General features: G+C 39.7%; 4 protein-coding genes across 4 annotated transcripts; all 4 read left to right on the top strand.

Moving 5' to 3' along the window:
* Positions 1-1345: 1345 nt before the first annotated feature.
* Positions 1346-3440, top strand: LOC101734157 (nodal homolog 2-A). The gene is made up of 3 exons (XM_004912518.4): positions 1346-1694; positions 1841-2562; positions 2890-3440. Exons 1-3 carry the CDS (start codon positions 1409-1411, stop codon positions 3040-3042), a joined length of 1161 nt encoding a protein of 386 aa, XP_004912575.1. The 5' UTR covers positions 1346-1408; the 3' UTR covers positions 3043-3440.
* A 3727-nt stretch (positions 3441-7167) lies between these two features.
* On the top strand, positions 7168-9105 carry LOC101734231 (nodal homolog 2-A). Its single transcript, XM_004912519.4, has 3 exons — positions 7168-7511; positions 7654-8375; positions 8601-9105. The coding sequence occupies exons 1-3, from the start codon at positions 7226-7228 to the stop codon at positions 8751-8753; spliced, it is 1161 nt and encodes a 386-aa protein (XP_004912576.1). The 5' UTR covers positions 7168-7225; the 3' UTR covers positions 8754-9105.
* A 3752-nt stretch (positions 9106-12857) lies between these two features.
* On the top strand, positions 12858-14658 carry LOC116409495 (nodal homolog 2-A-like). Its single transcript, XM_031898150.1, has 3 exons — positions 12858-13202; positions 13342-14063; positions 14294-14658. The coding sequence occupies exons 1-3, from the start codon at positions 12917-12919 to the stop codon at positions 14444-14446; spliced, it is 1161 nt and encodes a 386-aa protein (XP_031754010.1). The 5' UTR covers positions 12858-12916; the 3' UTR covers positions 14447-14658.
* Positions 14659-16387: 1729 nt separating this feature from the next.
* LOC100490072 (nodal homolog 2-A-like) lies at positions 16388-18298 on the top strand. The gene is made up of 3 exons (XM_031898149.1): positions 16388-16729; positions 16867-17588; positions 17800-18298. Exons 1-3 carry the CDS (start codon positions 16444-16446, stop codon positions 17950-17952), a joined length of 1161 nt encoding a protein of 386 aa, XP_031754009.1. The 5' UTR covers positions 16388-16443; the 3' UTR covers positions 17953-18298.
* Positions 18299-24219: the final 5921 nt, after the last annotated feature.

Here is a 24219-nt window from a genome sequence, read left to right as displayed (position 1 = left end):
TTATTATTATTATTATTGCAATTATTAAACAATAATTGTAAAATAAAACAATAATTATGTGACAATTTGTTGAGGACCCAACCAGATATCATGCTATAATGTATCTAGTGATTTCTTACACCCCATAATATTTATCAAATGTGCAGTTTCTAGAACTCCTGGGTGATATTGTTCTATAAATATATATTGCATAAAACAGTCCATATGTAATAAACTGCTTAATCTAAATAAAACATTTTCATAAAAAATATACTTTTCTAGTACAGGTTTCGGACCCCTTATCTGGAAACCCATTATCCAGAAAGTTCCGAATTACGGGAAGGCCATTTCCATTATAATCAAATAATTCACATTTTTAAAAATGATTTCCTTTTTCACTGTAAAAATAAAACAGTACCTTGTACTTGATCCTAACTAATTCTTATTGGAGGAAAAACAATCCTATTGGGTTTAAATACTGTTTAAATTTGTTTTTAGTACACTTAAGGTAGTAGATCTGAATTAAGGAAAGACCCCTTATTCGGAAAACCCCAGTTCCCGAGCATTCTGGATAACAGGTCTCATACCTGTAGTATGTGCCACAACATACACAACACAAACCAGAGGAACACACCCATCCTGGGTTATCAGCCAATGAACAGACAGAGCTCTGTCTATTACAGTTCTACAGATGTAATGCAAAGATGTTGCTGTTCATGCCATATTCTTGGCGGTTCCACAATGTGCCACAGATGTGTAAGTAAGAAAGTACAAAGAAGACTACATTTATTTAGTAGGCCATTCTTTGTCCCATCACCATCTTGAAATTATGAATTAATATAAGTATATTTTATATCCTGTATAATACTGTTACTCTAATATCCATTTTCAGTAACAAATGTGTACTTTTTAAATTAATATTATGCTAGAAATCCAACATCAGGTATTGTTTTCTGAAGATAATAAAATGAAAATATTTCTCAAGTATCATATTGTAACCTCTGTCAAAATCCAAAGAATTTCCTTGGAATGCTATGTACATTCACTGTAATGGGGAGAGGTGCTAGTTGGCCAAGCTGAACCTGTTAGCTGCTGTCACTTCTCTTACTAACTGGTCTCTGAAGTTCTATAAAGCAGCTCATGCCTAACACTTCATATGTTTGATATCTGAGAGGATTTTCTCCTTGGTGCCATTGGCTTATTAGCATAGGATTAGGGGACCTCTCACCTGCCATTGTTGTAATTTTTTTGATGTTACTAAGATTATTCACATGAAAGAGGTATAAGTGTGAAGAGACCTTACAGCTCTGGCACCTCCTGTATATAAGGCCAAGTCATCCTCAGATCCTTACTTCATTCCCAAGAGAGTTTCTGAGCAAGGAACATCTTCTGAGCTGGAAGGCATCACTGGAAGCTTCATTCTCTAGATATGGCTGTGCTATGCTTTATCTTATCTCTCACAGTCCTTTCCCTAGGGCATGGGATGCCCACTCTTCTTCACACAAAGGAGGCCAGGTTCCCTTTACAAGGATCTACCCAGAGACTGGAATCTTCATCTGTCCTTCATGGAATAATACTTCCCCATGATATGAAATATCCAGTCTACATGATGCAGATGTACCAGAATCTCATCTCAGGGAAATTTACAGGTCCTTCTGTTCGGGAAGAACCCGTCCTTCAGGAATCTGATACTGTTTTGAATCTCATTGCAAAAGGTAAGTTCTTATTTAAAAAAAAAACAAAAAACATGTTTATATAAAGAAATTGTGCAATTGTGTTTTCTTCTGGACCATATATGGCACTGACACAGAGCTAATATTCATGCCAAACAACTAACATTTGCTTTCTATTCTTTTCCCAGGATGCACCCAAGTGGATAGCCGATGGATATTATCTTTCGACATGTCTTCAGTCTCCATTAGCAGTGAGTTAAGGCTGGCCGAGCTGAGGATTCACCTGCCTTACCTTGAGAGGTTCCAGAATGTGACACTAGATATCTACCACACCAAGGGAAATCTGGAGAAGTTCTTCCTAGGGTCACTTACCATAGATTTCCCAGGTACTTCAGGCTCCTCATGGAAAGTCTTTAATGTGACACAGATGCTACAGCGCTACCGCTATCAGAAAGAGAGCTTCTCCAGTGATGAATACACACAGCCGAAGGCAACTTCACAAGCAGAACAGAAGATCGACTGCAATGGACTTCTATCTGAAAGAATCATGTTGATGGTATTTTCTACAGATAAGCCCTCATCCAAACTCACTGGCTCCACCAGTCTCATAGAAACAGCAGAGTCCTCAAAGTATGTCATAACAGAGGCAGACACCAGAGAAACCGGGAAGAGGAGGCACAGAAGGAATCGTTATGCTCTGAACAGCATCATAAGAAGCAGCTTTCATTCTCAGCCTGTGGGAGATGGTAAAACCCAGTGTAGGAGGGTAGACATGATTGTTGACTTTGAGAAAATTGGTTGGAGCGACCAAATTATTTACCCCAAGAGGTTCAATGCTTATCGATGTGAAGGATCCTGTCCGATTCCACTGAATGAGAACTTCAAGCCAACAAACCACGCCTACATTACGGTAAGACACGCCAAAAGCTGTTTTTTTCTATTTTTTTGTTGTATTAATATTGTTATTACAAGTATATGTTTTGATAATAAATAACCATATCAATATATATTAAGACACGCCAAAACCTTTTGTTTTCTATTTTTGTTGTTTTAAAGTTTTAATATTGTTAGTATATATTTTGATAATAAATGAATATATACATTTCATCAAAAAGTTATCAAAAATGCGTGAACGTAAAAAATCCTTTCCTACTTGAATATTTTGTTTTGTTTTTTGAGTCTAACAAGTCTTTTTTATACTAACTAATGTTTTTTTCTGTTTTTCTTGGTTTTACAGAGTTTGGTTAACCATTTCAGTCCTGAAAGAGTAGAATGCCCATCCTGCGTGCCAGTGAAGATGAGACCTCTGTCAATGCTCATGTACGAAGGTGATGAAATTGTTCTAAAACACCATGAAGACATGATTGTAGAGGAATGTGGATGTTATTAAGGAAAAGCACAGAGCTGGTTGCCCTATTGATAAGTGGACACACAGCTGAGAAGAGTCTTCTACATAAAGAGCCAAAACCCTTGCACTGCCGGTGGTACTGGAAAGCTGTTGATAAAGACCCGGACTATATTAAAGACATTCAAGGCTGGAGTTGAAGATGAAAGGGATGTACAAGGCACTTTGGGAAATTAATGACTAAAATAATGTAATGTCAAAAAATATTTGTTTAACATTTTACAGCATCTTATATAAACCCATTGTGGAGACTTGATATGAAGAAATAATTATTTTGTGTTACAAATGCTGGGGAATATTTTGGGACTATGCTAACCTGAAATGTAAATATATGTATTTATATATTATACTGCACTAACAATAAAAAGCCGCTTTCAAATGTATTGCTTGTTTATTGTCATTTGTCTTTTAATACATATGTACTCATTTGGTTATCTACTAATTTCATATATTGTAGCAAGTTGTTTATACACTTATATTCCTGGCACGCATTGTATTTTACAGCGACAATGCATTTTACTTTCTCTATTTGAGGCTTTCATTGCAGACAATTCTGTACAGTGTCCAAGAATGACACAGCTCCCCTGGGAATTCATCCGTTGAAATATAACACACAGGCAGGGTAGGGCAGGCAGAGTATGGCCCTACTCTCTCTGCCCTGCCTGTGTGTGCCATACTCTGCCTGCCCTACCCTGCCTTTGTGTGCCATACTCTGCCTGCCCTACCCTGCCTTTGTGTGCCATACTCTCTGTGCCCTACCCTGCCTTTGTATGCCATACTCTCTCTGCCCTACCCTGCCTGTGTGTGCCATACTCTGCCTGCCCTATGCTGCCTGTGTGTGCCATACTCTCCCTGCCCTATGCTGCCTGTGTGTGCCATACCCTGCCTGTGTGTACCATACTCTCTCTGCCCTATGCTGCCTGTGGATGGCACACACAGACAGCATACACTGACACAATGCTGGCACTGCTCCTACAGTCTGAGGTGTGAACAGGGGAACAATGTGGGTGATTACAGCCTGAGCTTGAGGTGTGAACACTGCAGGGGATGAACAATGCAGGGATTTAAAGGTGTGAGCAGTACAGGGGATAACATGTTTAAACAATACAGAGGGATTACAGCCTGAATATGAGGTGTAAACCATGCAGGGGGCCATTTAATCTCAGTACTGATACCATTTAAATCTTCCACAAAGGTAAACCATCAAAGCAGCCAGACAGATGGGGGGCCACACAGAGGGGGGTCGCGGGCCACCAGTTGGACAGCCCTGGTGTAGGGGGTCAGAGAACCCTATTGCCTGCTTTTCTGTCTGTAACATCATCCAGCCCAGTTACAGACTGGAGAAACCTGATTGGCTGGGAGCCCCAGTGCACTTCTGGGAGAAAGATACTTTGGGGCCAAAAATCAGGGGCGGGTCCAGCAGGTTATAAAAGGGAGCCCCTGATGTATCCAGATATTGAGAGAGAGTCCAGAGGAAGTGAGCAGCCAGCCACTTGCTGTTGTTGAGTTCAGACTATAAAGAGAGAAGTGAGCTTGGTTGCTAGTGACTGCTGTTAACTCCATGTGAGTTTCCTGTGTGTCCCCCCTGTGTAAGGATGGGTATTGATCAAGTGCCTCATATGTGGAAGCAACTGCCTATTCCAAAGGGAGAGGTAAAGTACCTCTGGTAGCGCTACCTGGGGAAACTAAAGAGCTCTTGGGGAAGGGGCTTTGCAAGGGACTTAAAGAGATACTGACACCAGAAATTAAACCATTTTTTACATCTATCATAACTTTTTTTTATGCTATCTATAATTTTGCCTTAAAAGTATTTGCCCAATGCTATTACATTACATAGCTGATCCCCCATGTTCCCCTATGAGCGGGCTGCCATATTTATGCAGCAGGAGCCAACTAGCATTAGAAGCTATAACTGTCAGGTTGAGGAAGGACAGTCAGGTTGGCAAACTACCTGGTTTGGGGGCACTGAGAGCAACATCCAAGGGGTTGGTGAGCAACATGTTGCCCCCGAGCCACTGGTTGGGGATCACTGCGTAACAGGAAATGAGTGGAGGGTGCTGGGGGGGACATAGGAGCATTCTAAAAAGCACACATGTCATTGGATCGTGTTTGCTGTTTGGAGGTTGGCCCTGCAATGAAAAGCCAACGGTTCAGAGGTAATATGTGTAATAACCTCTGCTTGTGTGGAAATTTTGGTTAAGAGTATGTTTTGTTATTTGTCATTATCCTGTAACTATTTCCCACTTTCTGTCTAAACTGAGAGCAAGTATGGAGCAGGCCAGTTTAGCTAGGGTTGCCAACTGTCTGGTTTTGACCCGGACAGCCCAGTTTTCGGAAGGACTGTCTGGGTCAAAACCTCCTGTCTGGTTTCCCAAGTTAGGAAAACCAGACAGGGCTCACTGACATTGAGTGCTTGGCCAATCGCTGATCGCTGCATCATAGCCCCGCTCCCATGATGCCACAGCTCCACCTCTTCCCACCACGGCTCCTTTTGCAAACAAAAAAAAAATAGGATTTCAATTACCTATATATTGACTGGAGCAACAATACAGCCATAACAGTTACTAGAAACAAGTTAAGAACGTATTATATTATTTTAATGTCACAGTTTGTTGAGGACCCAACCAGAAATCATGCTATTGTAGGGAATCATAGAACTCTTTCCCCTATTTCTCTGTCTGTGACGTCATCCAGCTACAGACTGGGAGAAACCTGATTGGCTGGATGCCCCCAGTACACTGTTGGGGGAGAGAAGGCATGCCTAAGTTTGGAGCCAAAAATCAGGGGTGGGCCCAGCAGTTTATAAAGGGAGCCCCTGTGGTTTTTCCAAATTTTGAAAAAGAGATCCAGAGGGAGTAGCTAGTGCCAATTGTGTGTTCAGACTACAAAGACTGAAGTCTGCTGGGCTGCTGGTAATTATAGAGTCCTCTGTGGAATCTCCGTCTGTGTCCCCTGGTGAGAACAGGTATTGCTCACTTGCCTGCTACATGGAGCTCTTGGGGAAGGGACTGAACTTAACAAAAAGGGTTGTGGTCTGTCTGGATCCAAGTTGGGACTGGACATCAAAAGAGACTGTGCCAAGAGTGGATAGACTTCAAGGGTTGCACTATAATGGATCTAGTGATTTCTCACACCCCATAATATATATCAAATGTACAATTTCTGGAACTCCTAGGTGATTAGTGTAGATACTGTTATCTTATTTAATGCTTATTACCAAAAGCAAACGGAAAATGAAACCCCTGAATATTGCAGGTTTCTATAAATATTGAATAAAACAGTCCATATGTAATACACTCCTTCACCTAAATAAACTATTTTCATAAAAAATATACTTTTCTAGTAGTATGTGCCACAAACATACACAACACAAAGCAGGGGAACACACCCATCCTGGGATACATCAGCCAATGAATGGACAGAGCTCTGTCTATTACAGTTCTACAGATGAAATGCAAAGATGCTGCTGTTCATGCCATATTCTTGGTGGTTCCACATGTGCCACAGATGTGTAAGTAAGAAAGTACAAGGAAGACAGATTTTTGGTTGGCCAACAAAGCCCAGCTACATTTATTTAATAGGGTATTGTTTGGCCCACCAACAGGCCAGTGTCCTATCTTGAAATTTACTAAATTAATTAAAAAGTAAATTTTATATCCTGTATAATACTGTCACTCTAATATCCATTTTCATTAACAAATGTGTACTTTTTAAATTAATATTATGCTAGGAATCCAACATCCAGTATTGTTTTTTGAAATGCTTGGAATGCTATGTACAGTCACTGTAATGGGGAGAGGTGCTAGTTGGCCAAGCTGAACCTGTTAGCTGCTGTCACTTCTCTTACTAACTGGTCTCTGAAGTTCTATAAAGCAGCTCATGCCTAACACTTCATATGTTTCATATCTGAGAGGATTTTCTCCTTGGTGCCATTGGCTTATTAGCATAGGATTAGGGAACCTCTCACCTGCCATTGTTGTAATTTTTTTGATGTTGCTAAGATTATTCACATGAAAGAGGTATAAGTGTGAAGAGACCTTACAGCTCTGGCACCTCCTGTATATAAGGCCAAGTCATCCTCAGATCCTTACTTCATTCCTAAAAGAGTTTCTGAGCAAGGAACATCTTCTGAGCTGGAAGGCATCACTGGAAGCTTCATTCTCCAGATATGGCTGTGCTATGCTTTATCTTATCTCTCACAATCCTTCCCCTAGGGCATGGGATGCCCACTCTTCTTCACACAAAGGAGGCCAGGTTCCCTTTACAAGGATCTACCCAGAGACTGGAATCTTCATCTGTCCTTCAGGGAATAATACGTCCCCATGATATGAAATATCCAGTCTACATGATGCAGATGTACCAGAATCTCATCTCAGGGAAATTTAAAGGTCCATCAATTAGGGAAGAACCCGTCCTTCAGGAATCTGATACTGTTTTGAATCTCATTGCAAAAGGTAAGTTCTTATTTAAAAAAAAAAAACATGTTTATATAAAAAAAATTGTGCAATTGTGTTTTCTTCTGGACCAGATATGGCACTGACACAGAGCTAATATTCATGCCAAACAACTAACATTTATTTTCAACTTTTTTCCCAGGATGCACCCAAGTGGATAGCCGATGGATATTATCTTTTGACATGTCTTCAGTCTCCATTAGCAGTGAGTTAAGGCTGGCCGAGCTGAGGATTCACCTGCCTTCCCTTGAGAGGTTCCAGAATGTGACACTAGATATCTACCACACCAAGGGAAATCTGGAGAAGTTCTTCCTAGGGTCACTTACCATAGATTTCCCAGGTACTTCAGGCTCCTCATGGAAAGTCTTTAATGTGACACAGATGCTGCAGCGCTACCTCTATCAGAAAGAGAGCTTCTCCAGTGATAAATACACACAGCCGAAGGCAACTTCACAAGCAGAACAGAAGATCGACTGCAATGGACTTCTATCTGAAAGAATCATGTTGATGGTATTTTCTACAGATAAGCCCTCATCCAAACTCACTGGCTCCACCAGTCTCATAGAAACAGCAGAGTCCTCAAAGTATGTCATAACAGAGGCAGACACCAGAGAAACTGGGAAGAGGAGGCACAGAAGGAATCGTTATGCTCTGAACAGCATCATAAGAAGCAGCTTTCATTCTCAGCCTGTGGGAGATGGTAAAACCCTGTGTAGGAGGGTAGACATGATTGTCGACTTTGAGAAAATTGGTTGGAGCGACCGAATTATTTACCCCAAGAGGTTCAATGCTTATCGATGTGAAGGATCCTGTCCGATTCCACTGAATGAGAACTTCAAGCCAACAAACCACGCCTACATTACGGTAAGACACGCCAAAAGCTTTTTTTTTCTATTTTTTTGTTGTATTAATATTGTTAATACAAGTTTATATTTTGATAATAAATAACCATATCAATATATATTTCACCAAAAAGTTATCAAAAATAATTGCAGTTAAAAAATCCTTTCCTACTTGAATATTTTGTATTAAGAAGAAGAAATCTTTTGACAGTAACTAATGTTTTCTCTATTTTTCTCGGTTTTATAGAGTTTGGTTAACCATTTCAGTCCTGAAAGAGTAGAATGCCCATCCTGCGTGCCAGTGAAGATGAGACCTCTGTCAATGCTCATGTACGAAGGTGATGAAATTGTTCTAAAACACCATGAAGACATGATTGTAGAGGAATGTGGATGTTATTAAGGAAAAGCACAGAGCTGGTTGCCCTATTGATAAGTGGACAGACAGCTGGGAAGAGTCTTCTACATAAAGAGCCAAAACCCTCGCACTGCCGGTGGTACTGGAAAGCTGTTGATAAAGACCCGGACTATATTAAAGACATTCAAGGCTGGAGTTGAAGATGAAAGGGAAGTACAAGGCACTTTGGGAAATTAATGACTAAAATAATGTAATGTCAAAAAATATTTGTTTAACATTTTACAGCATCTTATATAAACCCATTGTGGAGATTTGATATGAAGAAATAATTATTCTTGTGTTACAAATGCTGGGGAATATTTTGGGACTATGCTAACTTGAAATTTAAATATATGTATTTATATATTATACTGCACTAACAATAAAAAAAACACTTTTAAATGTATTGCATGTTTATTGTCATTTGTCTTTTAATATATATATGTACTCATTTGGTTATCTACTACAATTCTGTACATTGTCCAAGAATGAACCCGCTCCCCTGTACCTGACCTCACAAGACAGAACTCTATAGGGGATGCCAACTGTCTGGCCATGTCACTTCCGGACCATGGTTGTCCGGCAGAGAACATCACCCAGGAGCATGCTTGATTGGCCATCAGTGGTAGGGATGATAAGGTATGAATTAGCAAGCCTGTTAGGGAAGTCAGGTTAGAGGAGGAGGTCCTGTTCAGGGGTCTAATGCTTATAATATGGGTTTGCTTCTCCTTACATTAAATAGTGAAAACCTGCATACTGATTAGATCTAGGGTATTTTATGTGTCGGTCTGAACCCAAACAATGTCCCCATGCTGTCTAGAATGATGCTCCTTGCTATAGATTTACTACTTTCAGTGCCATGCAAGGTATAAAACATCACCAAGGTGCATGCAATTCCTAAACATCATTCTCTCAATAAAGAACATTCTATAAATAAAGAACAAGAAAATATTGCTGTAAGTAGGTGCCATTTTTGACCCCCGTACTAGTTCCATAGATTAACCTAAAAGTTTCACATATTCATTAGTGCTCATTAGTGCTCATTAGTGCTCATTAGTGCTCATTAACATCACCAGATGCAGTAGACAGTTTGCGCTTTTCCCTGCAGTGAGTTGCATCTAAAAGCACTTTCATTAAAGGAATCCATTCTTCCTTCATTCCATTCTGAATTGAGTGCTGCTACATATTTTGATGCACAGCTTAATGAGAAAGAATTCTTTGGTTTAAACTTTAGCCAGTATGCATTACACCCAGAGAAAAAACCTGGTTACGTGAATCCCCCCCCCATGGCAAATGTCTCATTTATTAAGAGGCTCTGCTTCTATCTATTTTTCACTCATAGTAGGAGTGTAATAACCAGCCCTGTAGCATTAACATCTGGGAAAAGCAAAACTTAGCTCCTCAACAGTTGCCCAGAGCACACTGAGCATGTGCAAGGCCACTGACACTCTAAACAAAATCCAAGATGGGGAGTTCTTGTGCACATTTTAAATATTGCGTTTAGCATTTAGTTCTCCTCTAGGCAGGGGCGATTCTGCACATATCGCCGCCTGAGGCGGCTCCTGGATGCCCCCCCCTCCCGCTCCCCAGCGCTTACCTTCTGAGCGCAGGAGCGGGTCCGGGGGCGGTGAGATCGCTAGTGCAGAGAGCGCAATTGCGCTCTCTGCACTAGAAGAGCCGAATTTCCAGTTTAAAAACCGAAAATTCGGCTCTTAAAGTTACCAGGAGCGGCTTTTTGCCGCCCCTGGTAACTGGGGCGCTTCTGCCGCCTGAGGCGAGTTTCTCAACTCGCCTAATGGCAGAAGCGCCCCTGCCTCTAGGGTGTCATTATGGAATAACATAACATTAAGTGGTTGTGTCTCTTCCAGTTAAAACTGCAGGAAAAAAAAAATATTCGCCACCAGGTGGCGCATGGTCTGGCATTTTCTATTGTGTTTTGCTGGCAAGTCTTTGCGCTCTAGCAATTTCTATAGGCAAAATTTAATACAGGTATGGGATCCCTTATCCCGAAACCCGTTATCCAGAAAGCTCTGAATTATGGAAAGCCCGTCTCCCATAGACTCCATTTTTATCAAATAATTCAGAATTTTAAAACTGATTTCCTGTTTCTCTGTAGAAATTAAACAGTACCTTGTAATTGATCCCAACTAAGATATAAATAATCCTTATTGGATGTAAAAGAATACTATTGGGTTTGTAGACTTAAGGTATGAAGATCCAAATTACGGAAAGATGCCTTATCCGGAATACCCTTGGTCCCGAGCATTCTGGATAATAGGTCCTATACCTGTACTCAAAAAATAGTGCGTGGACCTATAAAATGTAAAAACTTGCTGGCTGCATCTGTACTGTATCTTATTGCTGAGTCCATTGCCATTGTGCCTGTCCCTATCCTTTTCTTTCCTACGTGGAATCCACCTCACATTTAATAAAACAAATTCTCATCTTTACATAAACACTATACAGGTATGGGATCCATTATCAGTGTCGGACTGAGATACCAGGAGCCCACCAGAAAACCCTGGACCATAGGCCCACTTTCTACACTATTAATCCTCCTCTCCTCACTCAACCTCTTCTTCCTCTATCTCTTTATTATCCAAGTCTCTTTTCTCTATCCTTCCATCTCTTTTCCCATACAGAAATAGGGAATGACCATGTAACTGGCCAAATAGAAGCAAGAGGGCCAACCGGGAGTTTTCCTGGTATCCTGGTGGGCCATTCCAACACTGTCCATTATCCAAAAAGTTCCAAATTATGGGAAGGCCATCTCTCGTAGACTCCATTTAATAAAATAATTAAATTTTTTAAGAATGATTTCCGTTTTCTCTGTGATAACAAGAAAGAACCCTGTACTTGATCCTGACTGAGATATAATGAATCCTTATTCGAGGCAAAACCATCCTATTTAATTTATTTAATGTTTAATTGATATTTTAGTAGATTTAAGGTATGGAGACCCAAATTACAAAAATACCCCTTATCCGGAAAACCCCAGATCCAGAGCATTCTGGATGACAGGTCCTATATCTGTATAATGTTTTCCTATACAAATTACTACAACAATGTGCAGGTTTGTTGAATTCTTCCCTGTTGCAATAAATAAACATGTATTTTGGAATATCTCCAATCTCTCAGGACACCACAGTGGAGTCTACAGGATCTGTGCCTGAAAAGTCTCTTTAAATTTCCATTCCTGGCCAGCTGAGTCAGCGATTTCTTACACCCCATAATATTTAGCAAATGTGCAGTTTCTATAACTCCTGGGTGATATTGTTCTATAAATATATATCGCAAAAACAGTCCATATGTAATACTCTACTTTATTGAAAGTATTTTCATAAAAAATATACTTTTCTAGTAGTATGTGCCACAACGTACACAACACAAACCAGGGGCACACACCCATCCTGGGATACATCAGCCAATGAACGGACAGAGCTCTGTCTATTACAGTTCTACAGATGTTGCTGTTCAAATTTTTGGGGGACAAATTACACATATGCAATATGTCATATTCTTGGTGGTTCCACAATGTGCCCACCAACAGGCCAGTATTCTATCTTGAAACTGAATTAATATAAGTATATTTTATATCCTGTATAATACCGTCACTCTAATATACATTTTAATTAATAAATATGTACTTTTTAAATTAATATTATGCTAAAAATCCAACATCAGGTATTGTTTTCTGAAGATAAAAAAATGAAAATATTTCTCAAGTATCATATTGTAACCTCTGTCAAAATCCAAGAATTTCCTTGGAATGCTATGTACAGTCACTGTAATGGGGAGAGGTGCTAGTTGGCCAAGCTGAACCTGTTAGCTGCTGTCACTTCTCTTACTAACTGGTCTCTGAAGTTCTATAAAGCAGCTCATGCCTAACACTTCATATGTTTCATATCTGAGAGGATTTTCTCCTTGGTGCCATTGGCTTATTAGCATAGGATTAGGGAACCTCTCACCTGCCATTGTTGCAATTTTTTTGATGTTACTAAGATTATTCACATGAAAGAGGTATAAGTGTGAAGAGACCTTACAGCTCTGGCACCTCCTGTATATAAGGCCAAGTCATCCTCAGATCCTTACTTCATTCCTAAGAGAGTTTCTGAGCAAGGAACATCTTCTGAGCTGGAAGGCATCACTGGAAGCTTCATTCTCCAGATATGGCTGTGCTATGCTTTATCTTATCTCTCACAGTCCTTCCCCTAGGGCATGGGATTCCCACTCTTCTTCACACAAAGGAGGCCAGGTTCCCTTTACAAGGATCTACCCAGAGACTGGAATCTTCATCTGTCCTTCAGGGAATAATGCGTCCCCATGATATGAAATATCCAGTCTACATGATGCAGATGTACCAGAATCTCATCTCAGGGAAATTTAAAGGTCCATCAATTCGGGAAGAACCCGTCCTTCAGGAATCTGATACTGTTTTGAATCTCATTGCAAAAGGTAAGTTCTTATTTTTTTAAAAAACATGTTTATATAAAGAAATTGTGCAATTGTGTTTTCTTCTGGACCAGATATGGCACTGACACAGAGCTAATATTCATGCCAAACAACTAACATTTGCTTTCTATTCTTTTCCCAGGATGCACCCAAGTGGATAGCCGATGGATATTATCTTTTGACATGTCTTCAGTCTCCATAAGCAGTGAGTTAAGGCTGGCCGATCTGAGGATTCACCTGCCTTCGCTTGAGAGGTTCCAGAATGTGACACTAGATATCTACCACACCAAGGGAAATCTGGAGAAGTTCTTCCTAGGGTCACTTACCATAGATTTCCCAGGTACTTCAGGCTCCTCATGGAAAGTCTTTAATGTGACACAGATGCTACAGCGCTACCTCTATCAGAAAGAGAGCTTCTCCAGTGATGAATACACACAGCCGAAGGCAACTTCACAAGCAGAACAGAAGATCAGCTGCAATGGACTTCTATCTGAAAGAATCATGTTGATGGTATTTTCTACAGATAAGCCTTCATCCAAACTCACTGGCTCCACCAGTCTCATAGAAACAGCAGAGTCCTCAAAGTATGTCATAACAGAGGCAGACACCAGAGAAACCGGGAAGAGGAGGCACAGAAGGAATCGTTATGCTCTGAACAGCATCATAAGAAGCAGCTTTCATTCTCAGCCTGTGGGAGATGGTAAAACCCAGTGTAGGAGGGTAGACATGATTGTCGACTTTGAGAAAATTGGTTGGGGCGACAGAATTATTTACCCCAAGAGGTTCAATGCTTATCGATGTGAAGGATCCTGTCCGATTCCACTGAATGAGAACTTCAAGCCAACAAACCACGCCTACATTACGGTAAGACACGCCAAAAGCTTTTTTTCTATTTTTGTTGTTTTAATATTGTTATTACAAGTATATGTTTTGATAATAAATAACCATATCAATATATATTTCACAAAAAAGTTATCAAAAATGATTGCACTTAAAAAAATTCCTTTCCTACTTGAATATTTTGTATTATTTTGGAGTCTAAGAAGTCTTATTGAAAGTAACTAATGTTTTTTCTATTTTTCTTGGTTTTACAGAGTTTGGTTAACCACTTCACTCCTGAAAGAGTAGAATGCCCATCCTGCGTGCCAGTGAAGATGAGACCTCTGTCAATGCTCATGTACGAAGGTGATGAAATTGTTCTAAAACACCATGAAGACATGATTGTAGAGGAATGTGGATGTTATTAAGGAAAAGCACAGAGCTGGTTGCCCTATTGATAAGTGGACAGACAGCTGAGAAGAGTCTTCTACATAAAGAGTTACACGGGCAAAACCCTCGCACTGCCGGCGGTACTGAGGAGCTGTTGATAAAGACCTGGACTAAAGTAAAGACATTCAAGGCTGGAGTTGAAGATGAAGGGGATGTACAAGGCACTTTGTGAACATAAAGACTACAATAATCTAATGTCAAAAAGTAATTGTTTAACATTGTACAGTATCTTATATAAACCCATTGTGGAGACTTGATACAAAGAAATAATTATTTTGTGTTACAAATGCTGGGGAATATTTTTGGACTATGTTAACTTGAAATGTAAATATATGTATTTATATATTATACTGCACTAACAATAAAAAAAACACTTTCAAATGTATTGCTTGTTTATTGTCATTTGTCTTTTAATATATATATATATGTACTCATTTGGTTATTTACCACAATTCTGTACATTGTCCAAGAATGACACCGCTCCCCTGTACCTGACCTCACAAGACAGAACTCTATAGGGGATGCCAACTGTCTGGCCATGTCACTTCCGGACCAGGGTTGTCTGGCAGAGAACATTACCCAGGAGCATGCTTGATTGGCCATCAGCAGTAGGGATGATAAGGTATGAGTTAGCAAGCCTGTTAGGGAAGTCAGGTTAGAGGAGGAGGTCCTGTGCAGGGGTCTAATGCTTATAATATGAATTGATTTAATGTTTAAATTATATTTTAGTAGACTTAAGGTATGGAGACCCAAATTACAGAAATACCCCTTATCCGGAAAACCCCAGGTCCATAGCATTCTGGATGACAGTTCCTATACCTGTAAATTGTTTTCATATACAAATTACTACAACAATGTGCAGGTTTGTTGAATTCATCCCTGTTGCAATAAATAAACGTCTCACAATATAACACCATGTTGTAGAAAGGTTTCACGGCACAGAGAGATTTGTAGCAAATGTGCAGTTTCTAGAACTCCTGGGTGATATTGTTCTATAAATATATATTGCATAAAACAGTCCATATGTAAAAATATAAAAAAATATACTTTTCTAGTAGTATGTGCCACAAACATACACAACACAAACCAGGGGCACACACCCATCCTGGGATACATCAGCCAATGAACGGACAGAGCTCTGTCTATTACAGTTCTACAGATGTAATGCAAAGTTGCTGCTGTTCAAATTTTTTGGGGAAAATTACACATATGTAATATGTCATATTCTTGGTGGTTCTACAATGTGCCACAGATGTGTAAGTAAGAAAGTACAAGGAAGACAGAGACAGATTTTTGGTTGGCCAACAAAGCCCAGCTACATTTATTTAATAGGGTATTGTTTGGCCCACCAACAGGCCAGTATTCTATCTTGAAACTATGTATTAATATAAGTATATTTTATATCCTGTATAATGCTGTCACTCTAATATCCATTTTCAGTAACAAATGTGTACTTTTTAAATTAATATTATGCTAGAAATCCAACATCCAGTATTGTTTCTGAATATAATAAAACAAAAATATTTTACAAGTATCATATTGCAACCTCTGTCAAAATCCAAGAATTTCCTTGGAATGCTATGTACATTCACTGTAATGGGGAGAGGTGCTAGTTGGCCAAGCTGAACCTGTTAGCTGCTGTCACTTCTCTTACTAACTGGTCTCTGAAGTTCTATAAAGCAGCTCATGCCTAACACTTCATATGTTTCATATCTGAGAGGATTTTCTCCTTGGTGCCATTGGCTTATTAGCATAGGATTAGGGAACCTCTCACCTGCCATTGTTGTAATTTTTTTGATGTTGCTAAGATTATTCACATGAAAGAGGTATAAGTGTGAAGAGACCTTACAGCTCTGGCACCTCCTGTATATAAGGCCAAGTCAGCCTCAGATTCTTACTTCATTCCTAAGGGAGTTTCTGAGCAAGGAACATCTTCTGAGCTGGAAGGCATCACTGGAAGCTTCATTATCCAGATATGGCTGTGCTATGCTTTATCTTATCTCTCACAGTCCTTTCCCTAGGGCATGGGATGCCCACTCTTCTTCACACAAAGGAGGCCAGGTTCCCTTTACAAGGGTCTACCCAGAGACTGGAATCTTCATCTGTCCTTCATGGAAAAAGACTTCCCCATGATATGAAATATCCACTCTACATGATGCAGATGTACCAGAATCTCATCTCAGGAAAATTTAAAGGTCCTTCTGTTCGGGAAGAACCTGTCCTTCAGGAATCTGATACTGTTTTGAATCTCATTGCAAAAGGTAAGTTCTTATTTAAAAAAAACATGTTTATATAAAAAAATTGTGCAATTGTGTTTTCTTCTGGACCAGATATGGCACTGACACAGAGCTAATATTCATGCCAAACAACTAACATTTATTTTCAACTTTTTTCCCAGGATGCACCCAAGTGGATAGCCGATGGATATTATCTTTTGACATGTCTTCAGTCTCCATTAGCAGTGAGTTAAGGCTGGCTGAGCTGAGGATTCACCTTCCTTCGCTTGAGAGGTTCCAGAATGTGACACTAGATATCTACCACACCAAGGGAAATCTGGAGAAGTTCTTCCTAGGGTCACTTACCATAGATTTCCCAGGTACTTCAGGCTCTTCATGGAAAGTCTTTAATGTGACACAGATGCTGCAGCGCTACCTCTATCAGAAAGAGAGCTTCTCCAGTGATGAATACACACAGCCGAAGGCAACTTCACAAGCAGAACAGAAGATCAGCTGCAATGGACTTCTATCTGAAAGAATCATGTTGATGGTATTTTCTACAGATAAGCCCTCATCCAAACTCACTGGCTCCACCAGTCTCATTGAAACAGCAGAGTCCTCAAAGTATGTCATAACAGAGGCAGACACCAGAGAAACCGGGAAGAGGAGGCACAGAAGGAATCGTTATGCTCTGAACAGCATCATAAGAAGCAGCTTTCATTCTCAGCCTGTGGGAGATGGTAAAACCCTGTGTAGGAGGGTAGACATGATTGTCGACTTTGAGAAAATTGGTTGGGGCGACAGAATTATTTACCCCAAGAGGTTCAATGCTTATCGATGTGAAGGATCCTGTCCGATTCCACTGAATGAGAACTTCAAGCCAACAAACCACGCCTACATTACGGTAAGACACGCCAAAAGCTTGTTTTCTATTTTTGTTGTTTTAATGTTTTAATATTGTTAGTATATATTTTGATAAAAAATGAATATATCTATATACATGTCATCAAAAAGTTATCAATCCTTTCCTACTTGAATATTTTGTATTGTTTTTAAATCTAACAAGTCTTTTTTACAGTAACTAATGTTTTTTTCTGTTTTTTTTGGTTTTACAGAGTTTGGTTAACCACTTCCACCCTGAAAGAGTAGAATGCCCATCCTGCGTACCAGTGAAGATGAGACCTCTGTCAATGCTCATGTACGAAGGTGATGAAATTGTTCTAAAACACCATGAAGACATGATTGTAGAGGAATGTGGATGTTATTAAGGAAAAGCACAGAGCTGGTTGCCCTATTGATAAGTGGACAGACAGCTGGGAAGAGTCTTCTACATAAAGAGTTACACGGGCAAAACCCTCACACTGCCGGCGGTACTGAGGAGCTGTTGATAAAGACCTGGACTAAAGTAAAGACATTCAAGGCTGAAGTTGAAGATGAAGGGGAAGTACAAGGCACTTTGGGAAAATAAAGACTACACTAATCTAACGCCAAAAAGTAATTGTTTAACATTGTACAGTATCTTATATAAACCCATTGTAGAGACTTGATACAAAGAAATAATTATTTTGTGTTACAAATGCTGGGGAATATTTTGGGACATTGAAATGTAAATATATGTATTTATATATTATACTGCACTAACAATAAAAAAGCCACTTTCAAATGTATTGCATGTTTATTGTCATTTGTCTTTTAATATACCGTATATACTCGAGTATAAGCCGATCCGAATATAAGCCGAGGTACCTAATTTTACCTAAGAAAACTGGAAAAACTTATTGACTCGAGTATAAGCCTAGGGTGGGAAAGGTTTGTCCTTTTTCATTATGTCATTTACAAATAAATGTCTTACTACACTGCACTGCTGGGAGAGAACATAAATATATATTGATCAAACTTGAAATTGTTGTGCTGTGGTAAATTGCAGTTTCCAGGAATCCCTTAATGGCTGAGGTTGTTAATTGATTATCCAAATGACTGTTGTGCCATGGGATGAAGTGTGCATCATAAAACCATTTATGCTTACAAAGGATGTTATGGGCACAGCCACTGATGCCATAACACAATGAATGCCAATTTGGCCTCCCTTCAGTCTGCCTTCCGTCTCTACATCCTTTCTCTCAGCTCCCCATACTGCTCCCAGTAGTAGTTCAATTAAAAGTGATATGCAACAATGGTCGGCATAAACTTCCCATATCTCCGGCCTGTGCAATCCCACTTGTGATATTAAGCACTGTTGGCTAATACTACAAACTGACATGGGATGAAGTGTGCTACACATTGATATGTTTTTAGGGCTGCATTCTTTAATGGATAAAGTGGCAATTAGAAGTGTTAGCAGACTTCTTATTCTTATGGTAGAATTAATAGCAACACAGGCTGACACTGCTGACATACCGCTCCTTGCTGTGTCTTCTCTCTCGGCTGGCAGGTGTGACGAAGGACACAGGGGGAGGGGCGCATGAATGCAGCTAGCCGCTCAGCAAAGAGAAGACACGTATGGAAAGAACCATACGTGAATAGTTTTCGTAGAATCATCCGAGAACTGAACTCCACTTAACTGAATCATACGAATCATCCGTGAACTGAACGCCACTAACGCACGAATAATCCCAGTACCGCCAGGAAGCCTGTCTGTTATAGTGAACATAATCATCCCAGCGCACATTCGTTGCGCTCTGACATTCGCGCACCCTCCCCTCTCCCGTGTGCGAATGTCAGCAATGTCAGAGCGGTACTGGGATGATTCGCGCACAGTCAGAGCGCAACGAATGTGCGCTGGGATGATTATGTTCACTATAACAGACAGGCTTCCTGGCGGTACTGGGATTATTCGTGCGTTAGTGGCGTTCAGTTCACGGATGATTCAGTTAAGTGGAGTTCAGTTCTCGGATGATTCAGTTAAGTGGAGTTCAGTTCTCGGATGATTCTATGAAAACTATTAAGGTATGATTCTTTCCATATTCTTTCTTGTGTCTTCTCTTTGCTGAGCGGCTAGCTGCATTCATGCGCCCCCTCCCCCTGTGAATTGACTCGGCCCCCCCCCCCTGCGTCCTCTGTCACACCTGCCAGCCGAGAGAGAAGACGGAGCGGTACTGTGAGAAGTATGGGAAGCGGTGTACACTCGAGTATAAGCCGAGGCTGAGTTTTTCAGCACATTTTTCGTGCTGAAAAACTCGGCTTATACTCGAGTATATACGGTATATATATATGTACTCATTTGGTTATTTACTCTTATATATTGTAGCAAGTTGTATATACACTTATATTCCTGGCGTGCATTGTATTTTACAGCAATATTGCCGTTTCCACTATGATCCTGATTGGCCATAAGCAGTAGGGATGATAAGGTATGAATAAGTAAGTCTGTTCTGGGAAGTCAGGTTAGAGGAGGAGGTCCGGTGCAGGGGTCTAATGCTTATAATATGGGTTTGCTTCTCCTTCATTAAAGGTATCCATTCTTCCTTAATACAATTCTGAATTGAGCGCTGCTACATATTTTGATGCACAGCTTAATGAGTAAGAATTCTTTGGTTTAAACTTTAGCCAGTATGCATTACACCCAGAGAAAAAACCTGGTTATGTGAATCCCCCCCCCCATGGCAAATGTCTCATTTATTAAGAGGCTCTGCTTCTATCTATTTTTTACTCATAGTAGGAGTGTAATAACCAGCCCTGTAGCATTAACATCTGGGAAAAGCAAAACTTAGCTCCTCAACAGTTGCCCAGAGCACACTGAGCATGTGCAGGGCCACTGACACTCTAAACAAAATTCAAGATGGGGAGTTCTTGTGAACAATTTTAAATTTTGTGTTTAGCATTTAGTTCTCCTATAGGGTGTCATTATGGAAAAACATAACATTAAGTGGTTGTGTCTCTTCCAATTAAAACAGTGGGAAAAGAAACAAAATTTGCAATCAGATGGTGTATGGTCTGGCATTTTCCATTGTGTTTTGCTGGCATTTCTTTGCACTGTACTGTATCTTATTGCTGAGTCAATTGCCATTATGCCTTTACTAGCCCTTTCCTTTCCTACATGGAATCCCATCGACACCTGGGCCCACCGGGAGTTTTTCTGGTATCCTGATGGGCCAGTCCAATACTGTCCGTTATCCAAAAATTTCCAAATTATGGGAAGGCCATCTCTCATAGACTCCGTGTTAATAAAAATATTAAATTTTTCAAGAATGATTTCCTTTTTCTCTGTGATAACAAAAAAAAGTACCTTGTACCTTATAGTACCTTATATTTTAGTAGACTTAAGGTATGGAGATCCAAATTACAGAAATACCCCTTATTTGGAAAACCCCAGGTCTGGATGACAGGTCCCATACCTGTATAATGTTTTCCTATACAAATTACTACAACAATGTTTACTCCACAATAACCAGGAAACAGTGACAGGAAAAGTTGCATCCACTGTATCCTATGGCTGATACCACTGCCATTGTGTCCCTACTATTCCTATGCTTTTCCTATTCTTTTCTTTCCTATATGGAATTCACCTCATTTTAAATCAAATACTTAACAGAAACCTTATATAATATTTCTTTACCCCAACAATGTTTCCTGCACAATAATCTTTACAACAAATTTACCAAAGGAAAATATAGAAAAATATAGTAACAAAAAGAATTTGTAATTCTTTTCTAATTTTGAAATCAGCACTTTAGGGGCCGATTCATTAAAACACGTGTTCGAATCCCGAATGGGAAAAATTCGGATTGGATACGATAATTTCTGGAGATCGCAAATATCACGAAAATGCTTACGAAAAAAACATATTAGTCACGATAATATCGTATTGGCGATCCGAAAGTCACGGATACCAAATGATTGTAAACAGCGGCAGAACCTTTCCAAACTTTTTGCGCTAGCGTACGAAAAAGTCGCGCAATCGTCTGAAAAAATCGGTGGAAAGATAAAGATAATGAAGTTAAAGTGATACTGACATGAAAAAACAACTTTTAAAAATATGAATCTACATAAAATAGTTCGTGTTGATCATTTTTTTGCTAATAGGGTTGCTTTTGTAAGTAATTGTTACTTGAAATCCCAAAACCTGACTGTCCCTTCTCAGCCTGTCAGTTATAGCTTCTAATGCTAACGGCCTGCTGCACAAATATGGCCGCCCCCTCATAGAGGAACATGGGGGATCAGATAGGGAATGTAAAAGCTTGGACAAATACTTTTATGGCAAAATTATAAATAGCATGCAGAGACAGACTTAAAAAAGGTTTCATTTCTGGTGTCAGTATATCTTTAAAATGGTTTAGAACTATTATAATATATTATATATCAACCTCTGTCTACAGTCAAACAATTTCTTTGGAATGCTATGTACATTCACTGTAATGGGGAGAGGTGCTAGTTGGCCAAGCTGAACCTGTTAGCTGCTGTCACTTCTCTTACTAACTGGTCTCTGAAGTTCTATAAAGCAGCTCATGCCTAACACTTCATATGTTTCATATCTGAGAGGATTTTCTCCTTGGTGCCATTGGCTTATTAGCATAGGATTAGGGAACCTCTCACCTGCCATTGTTCCGAGGAGGAATCATTATAGCCAGAAGAGCATCAAAAGAAGCAGCTTTCATTCTCAACCCAAGGGAGCTGGTAAAACCCTGTGTAGAAGAGTAGACATGATTGTGGACTTTGAAAACATTAGTTGGGGAAACTTAATTATTTACCCCAAGAGTTTCAGTGCTTATCAATGTGCACTCAAACAAGCCAAGGCACACATACATGCTAGGCCCCATCAGCCAATGAATGGGCAGAGTTCTGCCTTTTGCTCCCACACTACTTCCTGTCAGCTGATCTCTGAGGGAGCACACAGCCCATCACTAAATGCTGGCTCAAGGGAAAGGATGTAATGTAAAAGGGTAATCCCTTATGCGGAAAGCCATTATCCAGAAAGTTCCGAATTACGGGAAGACTCCATTATAAGCAAATAATTCTAATTTTTAAAAATGATTTCCTTTTTCTCTGTAATAATAAAACAGCACCTTGTGCTTGGTCCCAACTAAGATATAATTACCCCTTATTGGGGGCAGAACAGCCCTATTGGGTTTATTTAATGGTTAAATGATTCCCTTTTCTCTGTAATAATAAAACAGTACCTGTACTTGATCCCAACTAAGATATAATTACCCCTTATTGGGGGCAGAACAGCCCTATTGGGTTTATTTAATGGTTAAATGATTCCCTTTTCTCTGTAATAATAAAACAGTACCTGTACTTGATCCCAACTAAGATATAATTAATCCTTATTGGGGGCAGAACAGCCCTATTGGGTTTATTTAATGGTTAAATGATTCCCTTTTCTCTGTAATAATAAAACAGTACCTGTACTTGATCCCAACTAAGATATAATTAATCCTTATTGGGGGCAGAACAGCCCTATTGGGTTTATTTAATGGTTAAATGATTCCCTTTTCTCTGTAATAATAAAACAGTACCTGTACTTGATCCCAACTAAGATATAATTACCCCTTATTGGGGCAGAACAGCCCTATTGGGTTTATTTAATGGTTAAATGATTCCCTTTTCTCTGTAATAATAAAACAGTACCTGTACTTGATCCCAACTAAGATATAATTACCCCTTATTGGGGGCAGAACAGCCCTATTGGGCTTATTCAATATTTAAATGATTTTTAGCAGACTTAAGTTGTGGAGATCCAAATTACAGAAAGATCCCTTATCCGGAAAACCCCAGGTCCCGAGCATTCTGGATGACAAGTCCCATACCTGCACTATGAAATAATTCTCACAATATATATCAGTTTATTTTGCCCTTTTACATCCTTTCCCTTGAGCCACCATTTAGTGATGGGCTGTGTGCTCCCTCAGAGATCAGCTGACAGGAAATAATGCAGCTCAAACTGTAACAGGAAGTAGTGTGGGAGTAACACAGCTCTGTCCATTCATTGGCTGATATAAACTATTAACACCCTATGACATAATAATCAGAGATTAATGTTTATAGTTTATAAATCACTGCGCCCTGTACAGTTTGACCACTGTTGCCCTGCCTCCCTCTGCTTGGGTCATACTATAAGGGGCTTATTCACCATTGTCCAAAACTGGCAAGCCTTGTACCTTACAAAAATCAGTGTGAAAAGTGCCTCCTGCAAATGATTATGGTATGTCTGCAGCATTAAACTTCAAACATGCAATTAGGGATGTATAAATTTGCAATACTATGAAATAACTCTCACAATTATAACACATATTGTAGAAAGGTGTCACTGCCCGGCTCAGAGAGATTTGTACTTCAAGGAAGTCTCTGTTGTGCATTGTGTCAGAAAATGGTATAACACTTACTGGTAGTTTTTCTGGTGGATCAAATAAAACCAACTACATGTATTTAGTAAGGCATAGTTTGGCCCACCAAAAACTGTGTACCTCTGGGTATGGAGTAGCTTGTGGGTATGGGGGCACCAGTACTTAGTGAGTACAATAAAGTATCATATTGCTGTAAGTAAGGTCATTTTTTCACTGATAATGTCCCTTAATCGTTTAATTACAAGCAGCATT

Source organism: Xenopus tropicalis, chromosome 3 (assembly GCF_000004195.4).
Source record: "Xenopus tropicalis strain Nigerian chromosome 3, UCB_Xtro_10.0, whole genome shotgun sequence".
Classification (NCBI taxonomy): domain Eukaryota; kingdom Metazoa; phylum Chordata; class Amphibia; order Anura; family Pipidae; genus Xenopus; species Xenopus tropicalis.
This window is presented reverse-complemented; position numbering and strand designations above follow the sequence as displayed.